This window comes from Theropithecus gelada, chromosome 7b (genome assembly GCF_003255815.1).
Source record: "Theropithecus gelada isolate Dixy chromosome 7b, Tgel_1.0, whole genome shotgun sequence".
Taxonomy (NCBI): Eukaryota; Metazoa; Chordata; class Mammalia; order Primates; family Cercopithecidae; genus Theropithecus; species Theropithecus gelada.
This window is the reverse complement of record NC_037675.1, coordinates 20476318-20488004: the sequence shown is the minus strand read 5'-3', so window position 1 is coordinate 20488004 and position 11687 is coordinate 20476318. Positions and strand designations below refer to the sequence as shown.

Genomic DNA, 11687 nt, shown 5'->3' with positions numbered 1-11687 from the left:
GCTCTTGACACAGTTAGCTCTAGGCACATGGTTGGTGCAAAAAAAAAAAAAGAGAGAGCATTATGTCAATTTTATTGATCAACAAAAGTGATGGCTCCACTGCAAAGTCAAGTTGATAATGCCTGGGCCTCTGAGTTCAAGAACCTTCTAGTCAAAAGGCTCTGAGCTGAAACATGAGCATGCACACATGCATCTCTCTCAGTCTGGTGAGATAATTTGGATACTTGGTTGATATTCTTGAGCATTTTCCTGACTCATAAATGCACATGTAGCCAACACAATAATAATCATAGCTAATAACGGCTAAAGCTGAGGACTTTCCTGAGCCAAGCAGTGGCTTCAAAAACTTTAGTTTTCATGTAGACTCTGATTGAATAATTTCTGTTTTTCAGATCAAGAAACTATCACATTTGGGATTATGTTAAAAAGGAAAAAAAAGAAATTGAGGCTTAAAGCTGTGAAGTATTTCACAGCCAGCAAGTAGCTAAGTTGGAACCTGAACCCAGGCAGTCTAGCCCTGTGCCCTTATCCATTATCTAGTGTTGGCTACGCAAAACTAGTGTATACACATCTTCAGCTATAGTTTAAGCGGATGACATATTTTTCACTATACTTTATGTAAGTGGCTTTCAGTTTGGGGGTATTCTACTTACACAATCTATTCAGCTGGATATTAACTGAGAACAAATAGAAACTAATGAACACTGAAAAACATAAAACATGAGCAACATGATGTCACTGCAAGACAAAACAGCATATACCTTCTTGTGACTGTATTTTGCTGACAGTCCACGAGCTAAAAATCAGCCTGAACTCAGCAGTGCTCTCTTCCCTTGGGACACACACACACACACATACACACACACACACACAGAGAGAGAGAGAGAGAGAGAGAGAGAGAGTTGGTGGTCGTGCCGCCCTGAGCTTCCAGTGTGAAGAAGGGAGGGACCAGATGGGTTGGGCAGAAAGGTGCTGGGTCAAGGGGAGAAGGGGGCAGCAGGCAGCCCGCTCACGCTCTGGATTCGTGAAACGCGTGCGCGCGGGGCTCGCCGGGTTGAAGAGTGAGGGGTAAGGGATGAGAGGTGATGGGGACAGTGGCAAGGTGGGGGCAGCCCTTTCCCAGGCGGTGGCGGGGACGGTGGTGCTGTTGCCCTTTTAAGCTGCGGCTTGACAGGAGCCGCCCCTCCTGTTGGTGGAATTGGTTACAAAGGGAGCAGCCCCCCAGGCCGCCACACAGCTTCCTGCGGAGGCCTCTGTGCCCCTTGCCGTTTTCCATCCGCGCTCCCACGAAGGTTGAGGCGGCTGGGAGAGGCGGAGCCTCCAGAGCTCGGTCGCCGGGTGGTCGCGGCAATGACAGCTGCCCCGGACAGGCTCCCCCTTCTGCGCCCCTCCCGCTGGACAGGAGAGGAAGATGTCGGTGTCAGGGTTCAAGGCCAAACTGAAGTTGCTGGCTGTTCTATCTTCCACAAGAACCAGGAGTCCAGCCGCCGCTCAGGGCTCCACTGCAATTTCAGGGTGAGGCGCCCGGCAGCGGCCTCGCTGGGCAGGGCGAGGGCGGAGAGGGGCGCCCGGAGTCCCGGGACAAAGGGGAGCCTGCCCGGGAGAGGCTCCGATTCCCTGCCTCTTTCTCCCGCGACTAGCCCGGCCCTGGCCCCTGTGACTGCGCGAGGCTTGGATGGGAGGCAGAGGGCGCGTCTCTCCGGCTCCTCACGCGGGGCTGGCTTGGGGGCTGCCGGCCCGTGTTGGCCCCGGTCGCCGCTCCCCCAGGTGGGAGCCCGCGCGGCAGGAGTCCTCTCGGGACCCAAGGTCTCTCTCAGTCAGCCGGCCCGCTCCCGGGACCGTGACAGGGCGGGGCAGGGCGGCTCTGGCGTCGTTTGAGCCCAGGCGCAGAAGGGAAAAGGCCTTTAAGATTTTCGGGTTTTTTGACCGGGCGCGGTGGCTCACGCCCGTAATCCCAGCACTTTGGGAGGCCACGGCGGGCGGATCATCTGAGGCCAGGAGTTGGAGACCAGCCTGGCCAAGATGGTGAAACCCCATCTCTACTAAAAAATACAAAAATTAGCCGGGCATGGTGTCAGGCGCCTTAATCCCAGCTACTTTGAGAGGTAGAATTTTTTTTTTTTTTTTTTTTGGGCGACAGTTTCACTCTGTCGCCCAGGCTGGAGTGCAGTGGCGCGATCTCAGTAGTTAAAGCGATTCTCCTGCCTCAGCCTCCCGAGTAGCTGGGATTACAGGCGCCCACCACCACACCTGGCTAACTTTTGTGTTTTTAATAGAGACAGGGTTTCACCGTGTTGGCCAGGCTGGTCTCGAACTCCTGACTTTAAATGACCCACCTCTGTCTCCCAAAGCGCTGGGATTCCAGGCAGGAGCCACCGCACTAGGACCCAAGACCCTTAAGTTTTAAGGCCTCATTCTTCAGTCAGATTTTCCTTGATCCCCCGTATTCAGCCAGTTGTTTTTAAGTTTGTGTTTAAGGAGAAACTAACAATGAAAACGGACTCGTTGACGGAGGAAAAGTTAGAATGCAGCCTCTGGTGCTGTTTGAGTGATCCCTCTCCCTGGGGCCTGGCTGCGCTGCTGTGTTCTGGAAAGGCCCATTGTACCCTGGAGGCGGCAGGTAAGAGTCCTGTGCAGGTGCTCCGCCCACTTTTCCTTTCAGGCGTCTGTGTCAGCTGTTTTTCCCCTGTAGAATGTGTCCCTGACCTCCACCCCTTAACCCTACCCAATTTTTCTTTACATGTCTGACCATCAAGGCTCTTCTGGGTCATATTCAGTTCATGCTGATATTTTCCCTTCCTCCCCTCTTTAGTCCTTGCTATTTTTGCTTTGGTCATGTTATGCTATATTCTGTAAGCCTTTTTACGTTTTTTTTATGGTGGCAGGGGAAAATATTTTATAATTATGCTTTGTGCTTTTTATCTTCCACTCAATAAATGCTTAGTAAATATTTGTTTTATTGAGTATATGAACCTATTCTAACTATATTGTACTTGAACAAAAATCTTAACTGCCTTGTAAGTTAGCTGCTAAGAATTTGTCAAAAGTGCAGAGATAACATCAAGAACTTGTGTACAAAAAGATCTCTAAGGGCTTGATGGAAATCTGTAAATTGACTTCATATGAAAGAGAGTGTAAGAAGTGAAAATGTAAAGCATGATTGGAGAGCCAGAGTGATAAAGCAAGCATCCCTTTCTCCAGATCCTTTGTAACAGTATTATGTGTCTCTTTCAGAAATCATTCTGAAAGATAATGCCAACTCAGAACCTAGGACACCATCCAGTGGGTTTCTGCAGCTTAGGTGGTTCAATTCCTCGTCAGCACCTTTGTTTTCTCTGCCTCAGCTTGCTTACAATGATGTTCTCAGTAGCTGTAATTGCTGCTATCTTTGAAGACTTAAGCATTTTTTTTTTTTTTTTTTTTTTTAGCTCACAGGGGTATATGTGCATTTTTATTTCACCAAGTGTTAGAATTTTTACTCTGCTTTTGTGGGCTCTGGGTTAGCTACTTGGTTGTTTAGTTGTAAAATGATTAGCAGGGAAAACCGTGTGTGTGTCTCTGTGTGTGTGTGTGTGTGTATGTGTGTGTATTTTAAGTTTCTTTTGTTGTCAGAGCACTTAGAATTTTAGTTTATATGGTAGTTCTGTCAGTTTACTTTATTCTCCACCCCACATTTATTGAACAACAAAGTATGAAAGTAATGCGTCCCATAACCAGCCTTCAGAAGAATTACAGCTGCTGTATGTCTGAACTTTCTTGTCTTGTCTTTTCTTTTACATTTATTTATTTATTTGTTTGTTCATTTATTTATTTATTTATTTATTTTTGAGACGGATTCTCACTCTGTCACCCAGGCTGGAGTGCAGTGGCACAATCTCATCTCACTGCAACCTCCGCCACCCAGGTTCAAGCAATTCTCCTGCCTCAGCCTCCTGAGTAGCTGGGATTACAGGCATCTGCCACCACTTGGCTCATTTTTGTAATTTTAGTAGAGACAGGGTTTCACCATCTTGGCCAGACTGGTTTTAAACTCCTGACCTCGTGATACACCTGCCTCAACCTCCTAAAGTGCTGGGATTACAGGTGCGAGCCACCATGCCTGGCTGAACTTCCAAGAAGAAGTTTGTGCATCAATTTTCAAAAAATTATGATATCAAAAGAGAGCTGTGTCCTACCTCTGGAAAGATACAAAAAAACATTCTGGCAAGCAGTTTAGCTTGCTGGTGCTTGAGATAGAGCCACACATTGGTCTCAGTGGATTTATAGAGAAAAATAGATACAAAAAGTTATTTCTAAATAAGACCAAAAAATCCTTTTCTTAAGCAGTGACCGTTAACGAGGTTGTCTTGGTTAACCTTGAAATGTGTTGCCCTTGATTAAGACAGTTTTATAGTGGGGATGGTAGTGGTGATAAACTTGTTTGAAATTTGTCCACTTACAGTAACCTTTGTGGTAGCCGTCACAGACAACTTCATCCTCACAGGCCTTAAAATTACTATAAAACTAATAGAATGGAGGAGAAACAAAGGACCTGAATAATTAGATGCTAGATAATTGTAATGTGTTTTCATAACCAGGGAAAAAGAGCAGTGTTAGAAGCACTTAAACATTCTATGTAAGGAACACTGCCTGAATTTATATTGCGATTTTTGAGCCCCATTTGCTGTTTAAAAACTGGCATATTGCAGGTCATATTTTAAAGACAAATGGAAAACTTACCTTTTCAAGATTGATATGAAGCTTAACCTTATCAAAATTACAAAATTTAAAGCATATGATTAAAAAATATTAATGCATAGGTTTAAATATTGGTCACCATTTTAGATGTCTTTCAAAATAGATTGTCTCTTAAATATAAAACTGAACAAACTTTTAACATATTGCAGAGTTTGTGCTGAAGGTTAAGTTTCCTGGGGTGGTGGATATTTTATAATATGGACAATAAAACCTTCTTATTTTAAGAAATTTAGAAAAATTTTAGGTAAAACTAGAAAATATTACTGATAATTCTACCACTCAGAAAGTACCACTATCAGAATTTTGTATTTTTCCAGTCATCTGCTCATCTTTTCTCCTATGCTTGTATATGTTCCCTCTCCCTTGAAAAATCAGACTTTTTTTTGTAATCTGCTTATTCACTCAACAATATTGTAGATCTGTCATAACTTACTCCTCTACAGTGGCTTCAGTTATTGTGCGCTTTCTGTTGGATAACTATACCATCTAGTCAGTCATGTTTCCTGGTACTGAATACATGGGGTGTGTGTGTGTGTGTGTGTGTGTGTGTGTTTCTACCTTAACTAATGCTTTAGACATCAATAGGTATAGCTAAATGCTTGAAACCTTCCAAGTGGTGGCTTTCAGTTCTCACTGCTGAATTGGTTTCTAGAGATGAAACAAATTATATGGAAACTTTTTTCTGAGATGAAGTCTCACTCTTGTCGCCCAGACTGGAGTGCAATGGCATGATCTTGGCTCACTGCAACCTCCACCTCCCGTGTTTAAGTGGTTCTCCTGCCTCCACCTCCCCAGTAGCTGGGATTACAGGTGCCTGCCACCACACCCAGCTAATTTTTGTATTTTTAATAGAGACGGGGTTTCACCATGTTGGCCAGGCTGGTCTCTTAACTCCTGACCTCAGGTGATCTGCCTGCCTTGGCCTCCCAAAGTGCTGGGATTACAGGTGTGAGCCACCATGCCTGGCATTTTTTCTTCTAGGTACCAACTTGTATTTATCAGTTTGGTAAAAATGTTAGAAAGTGTGCAATAAAATGGGCATTCTCACAGTCGTGGCAGAAAGTATAATTATCTTTAATTTTCTAGAAAGCAGTTTGGCTCTCTAGAAACTTGCCTAACCTCTCCCCGTTTAGGCAAGATAAATTCTGACTACCCCAAGGTGGCCAACCTTGTCCCTGTGATTCCAGATCTCCCAGAAAGAGAAGTTTAGTCTCAGGGAAAACCCAGATTTTCTTGGCTTCGCCCACCTTGACAGCTGATCACTGGAAATGGGTGGGCTGGTCGAGTCCTGTAGTCAGGTTTTGTGTCCAGAGAGGCAGGTGGAAAGATGGGAGGGATGTAGCAAAACTGACATCAATGGAACTCTATAAGTTAATATAGAATGGCAAAGGGATGTTTCTTCCAAGGAAGAAATTCTAGGAAAGGAAGGAAAGTGGAGGAGAAGGCAGCAGCTCTCAAAGTTTTGGAATCAGGACTCCTTTACACTCTTAAAAATATATTGAGGGCCCAAGGAGCTTTGGTTTATGTAGGTTATATGTATTGCTATTTATCACTAGAAATTAAATCGGAAATACTTAAACTATTCTTTAAAAGCTCACCACATTTGTTATAAATGCTTTTATGAAAAAATTTCTAAACCCAAAGTAGCACAATCTTACATTTTTTGCAAATTTCTTTGATGTTTGGTATGTCATTTTTATCTGCATTCAATTTATTGTGTGATATTTGCTTGAAAAAATGTGAACAATGTCCAATCTCCCAGGTCGGAATGCAGTGGTGTGATCACAGCTCACTGCAGCCTCAGTCTCCGGGGACTCAGGTGATCCTCCCACCTCAACCTCCAGAGTAGTTGGGACTACAGGTGTGTATCACCACACCTGGCTAATTTTTTGTATCTTTTTGTAGAGACAGGGTTTTGCCATGTTGCCTAGACTTCTTTTTTGATACTCCATCAAAACTTGTTTTTTCTTGAACTTTGGATCTTTTACCCTTGCATGACATTATAACATCATGCATTGGTCATTTAGAAAATAATGTTCACCGAGATCTTCTACATGTTGATACATTTGATTATACAGTATCAAAATACATTCATCAATATCACCATCAATCTCATCAGAATACTTTTGGAAAGCTATGGTGGATATAAGTTTTCTAAAATTCTCATTTTTTGTTCAAAAGCTTGAATTTTATTATTAGCAATTTTATTATTGAATTTTATTATGGCCTGTCTGTTGTTTTTCTTGAAATGACAGAATCTCGTTTTTTGAGAAAATGTCTCCCAAAAACCCACGATGAAATAATATTGTTTGTCAGTCATCCTTTCAAGTAAAAATGGTATTCCATTAAAGTGGTTAATTCACTTCACGACTTAGTGACACAAGGGTTTTTTCTCAGGCAGTCTGTAGGAATGCTCCTGTGTACTTCCAATTTCATCACTTGAAATATTAAAAAGACATATTCAAGGATAAAAATGTAGTAAAATTTTCACTGCTTCATCATTCTTTTTGTTTTTGAGACAGGGCCTTGTTCTGTCACCCAGGCTGGAGTGCATGATCACAGCTCACTGTAGCCTCAACCTTCTAGGTGCAATCCTCCTGCCTCAGCTTTCCAAGTACCTGGGACTACAGGCATACAATCACAATGTCCAGCTAAATTTTGTATTTTTTGTAGAGATAGGGTTTCACTATGTTGGCCAGGCTGGTCTCAAACTCCTGACCTCAGGTGATCTACCTGCCTCAGCCTCCCAAAGTGCTGGGATTACAGGTGTGAGACACCATGCCTGGCCTGCCCTTCCTTTTTAAACCTTTCCTGTGCATAGTGAAGAATACCATGACTACTAGTAGTTTGGTGTTACTGCCTTTGTTTGTGCTAAAGTACCAGCGTTTTTACCCGCTATTGTATTTGCACCCTTACAGCAAATGTCACCATGTTAGTATTCCCATTAAAATAGTTTGGACCTGGGCGTCTGAGGGCCGCACTTTGGGAACCATTGAAATAGGTACTTAAACCTACTATATACCATATCTTTTCATCTGCAAGATTTTTAAAAACATGATTTCAGTTGTTTTTTTTTTTTATATATAATTTTTAAAATACGGTTTTGAGGGGTTTTAGTCCAGAGTAACAAACGCATTTTATTTTGCTTATGCTGAACTTTACTAGACAAATACTAACCTAATGGAATGAGGTCCTAAATCAAGTTGCAGTTTCTTTAGACAAAAAATAAATAAATAAATAAATAACCCAAAGCTAAACACATAAAAATGATCCATAGGATGTATTCCCAATGTATGCTAAAGAATTTGAAGAAGAAAGTGCAATACTCAGTAAGTGGTGTTCTTTATGAATAGGATTAATTCTGAAGAGTTTCTTTTAGCCTGTAAAGAGATTTGGGACACAGTAAGAGAGGAATGAGAAGAATGAGAATAGTAAACTAAACCATTATTGAAGAGATATACTGTTAATGATGTCCTCCTTCAACACAACTTGTTTTTCTTTTTTCTTCTTTTTTTGGCGAGGGGACAGAGTCTTTCTCTGTCACCAGGCTGGAGTGCAGTGGTGCAATCTCAGGTCACTGCAACCTCCGCCTCCCTGGTTCAAGCGATTCCCCTGTGTCAGCCTTCTGAGTAGCTGGGACAACAGGTGTGTGTCACCATGCCCGGCTAATTTTTTTTTTTTTTTTTTTTTTTAGTAGAGACAGGGTTTCACCATGTTGGCCAGTATGGTCTCGACCGCATGACCTCGTGATCCACCCACCTCGGCCTCCCAAAGTGCTGGGATTATAGGCGTGAGCCACCATACCCGGCCAACTTGTTTTTCTTAAAAGAACCTTTGGTAAATATTTGGCTTCTGTGGCTTCAGCTATAATTCAGATTATAGTTTTCAAAGCAGTGTTTCCTAAAGTTGTTGGTGCGAAATTGTTTTCCATGACTTGAACCTAGTTGTTCTGAAGCTAATATATAATAGTGGCTTCTCCCCAATTTATAATTGAAAACAATACAAATTAACAGAGTAAATGTCTGTTAGTGGGTAAAAGCACATAATGCTTAGTTCATTAGCTTTTTAAAAAAAATCACATGTAATTGTGTTCCAAAAATATATGTATAGTAATGGCACTTCTTGGTATTACTTGGTTTGTGTGATAGAATAAAATATTATAATTGTATGGTGTTTGAATTAGTTATCTATTGCTCTGTAACAAATTTAGCAACTTAAAACCACAAACATTATCTCACAATTTCTGTGGGTCAGGATTCTGTGCAGTTTACCTTGGGTTCACTGGCTTGGCCTCTCACCAGGCAGTGAAGGTGTTGGTGGTGGCTATGATCATCCCAAGGCAGGATAGGGAGAGAATCCATCCCAAGCTCACGTTGGCAGGATTTTTCTCACAGGCTGTTGGACTGGGCCTCCATTTCTAGATGGCCATTGGTCGGAGGCCTTTTACAATACCTTGCCATGTGGGCCTCTCCATAGGGCAGCTCATCACATGGCAACTGGCTTCCATCAGAGGGAGCAATGGAAAGAGCAGGAGAAGGGTGACCAAGGCAGGCATCATAGTCTCCTTGTAGCCTCACCTCAGAAGTGATGTTATTACTTTTGCTTCATTCTCTTTGTTAGAAGTGAGTCACTAGGTCCAGGGGCAGGAATTTTACAAGGGTATGAATGGCAGGAGGTGAGGTGATCGGGGCCATTTAGAGGCTGCCTACCAGTGTTGAAGAAAATTGTTGACTTCTATGAGCTGTAGCAGCAGACAGTGCTATGCAAGGAGAATGGCTGTCTCAAAAGTCCAGCTCCTCACGTGGGTTTTAATGTGTTGCCTTTTCCCCCATACATTTTGTTTAAATCCATGGTCATCTTGCCATTTAGTGGTGTGGTTTAATTGCATATTTGGGTTAGTCTGTATGTAAACGTTTAACACACGTGTCTCTGTGCTAAACAGGAATCCTATGCATCTTCTTCACCAATATGGTTTGTGGACTCTGATGAGCCAAATCTGACATCAGTTTTGGAACACCTAGAAGACACCAAGAACAATATTCGGTAAGGAAGGAAGCCAAGCTATTTTCTCTTTTCCTCATGAACATTATATTTAGAAATTAAATGTTAAGAGATAATATGATATAAAAGCATGATTAATGACTATAATCTTAGAGGAATTAAAGTCTGGATATTTTAAGTCCTTCAAATCTTATTTACTACCTAGTTTCCCTTTATTATTTCCCTCATGTATAACCTTAGTTTAGATTAGGAATTCAAGATCTCTTTTTCCCTGAATTCTAACCATTAAGCCAAGCAAGCATTTTGAGTAGAGACGACTAGCCAAAGTGGGAGGTGGAAAAAAGACCAAGGTAGAAGTGAAGGGAGAGATGGGTAGAGTCACACCAGAACTAGTATGAGGGAATTGCCTTTTCTTTCAAGGGTCTGTAAGTCTGCAATAAAAGTCAAAGGTATTCAAATAGAAAGTTTTGTTTTTGTTTTTAGTATATAAAGAAGTATAACTTACCATGTTGCAAAAATTTTAAAAACCTTTATTATAAAACTCATAAGCAACCATAAGCATATAAAACTCATAAGCAATCTATTGTAAAATATAGAAAAGAAAAGAAAAAAAATAAAGTCTCTCATAATTTTTCTACCTAATATAATCACTGTTGACATGATGGCTATTTTCTACCCTTATATATTTTTTCTTTGCTAGTAAAATACAAAACCCTTATACATATGTTTAAATAATTGAGGTCGTATTCTCTATAGTTTTATATTCTTTTAAAAAGCATTTACTAGGCCAGGCGTGGTGGCTCATGCCTGTAATCCCAGCACTTTGGGAGGCCGAGGCAAGCAGATCATGAGGTCAAGAGATCGAGACCATCCTGGCTAACACGATGAAACCCCATCTCTACTAAAAATACAAAAATTAGCCAGGCATGGTGGCAGGCGCACCTGTAGTCCCAGCTACTCAGGAGACTGAGACAGGAGAATGGTGTGAACCTGGGAGACAGAGCTTGCAGTAAGCCGAGATCATGCCATTGCACTCCAGCCTGGGCGACAGAGCAAGACTCCATCTCTAAAAAAATTAAAAATTAAAAATTAAAAAAATAAAAAGCATTTACTGTATTTTCCTATGATGTCATAATCTTTATAGAAAACTAACAATCATTATTTTAAGTTGACATGATTGTTTACCTAAAAATATCCAAAGGAACCAACTGAAAAAAAAGCCCAATTTTTAAGATTGCTAGTTAAAAGCTCTGTTATATAAAAACCAATAGCCTTCCCCAATATTACCTATAATCATATAGGAGATATAGTGGTAAAGTATTTTTTCAAGTATTTCAGCAAAAATTAAATAGCTAGGAATAAACTTACATGTGCAGGACTTTTATCAAGAACATGACAAAATTTTGCTGAGTGGAATGAAAGATTTGCATTCTATGTCCCTGGATGAGTAGATTTCATATTACAAATATGTTAGTTATCACCATGTCTTCATATTAATTTATAAATGTAATTTCTGCTGGGCACAGTGTCTCACACTAGTAATCCCAAAAGTTTGGGAAGCTGAGGCAGGTAGATGACAATTAGCTAGGTGTGGTGGTACACACTTGTAGTCCCAACTACTCAGGAGGCTGAGGTGGGAGGATCACTTGAGCCTGGGAGGCAGAGATTGCGGTGAGCCGAGATCATGCCTCTGAACTCCAGCGTAGGTGACAGAATGAGACCCTGTCTCAAAAAAAAAAAACAAAAAACAAAACAAAACAAAACAAAAAAAAACCTGTAGATTTATTTTTGGAACTTGACAAAATGATGCTAAAGTTTGTTTAGAAGAGTAAGTAATAAAAAATAATAAAGAATAGATTTGTTCAACCAGATATTAAATAAAATATTGTGGAATAGCCCTGGGCCAGACAGATAAAGCCAATGGAAGTTTAGAACCAGAGTCATGCTAA

General features: G+C 41.4%; 1 protein-coding gene across 1 annotated transcript; it reads left to right on the top strand.

The window, feature by feature from the left end:
- Positions 1-952: 952 nt before the first annotated feature.
- On the top strand, positions 953-9840 carry LOC112628663 (putative ubiquitin-conjugating enzyme E2Q2-like protein). The gene is given in 5 exon segments (XM_025391777.1): positions 953-1033; positions 2467-2573; positions 2575-2620; positions 9680-9773; positions 9776-9840. Coding segments are annotated over 5 exon segments (393 nt in total).
- The last annotated feature ends 1847 nt before the right edge of the window (positions 9841-11687 follow it).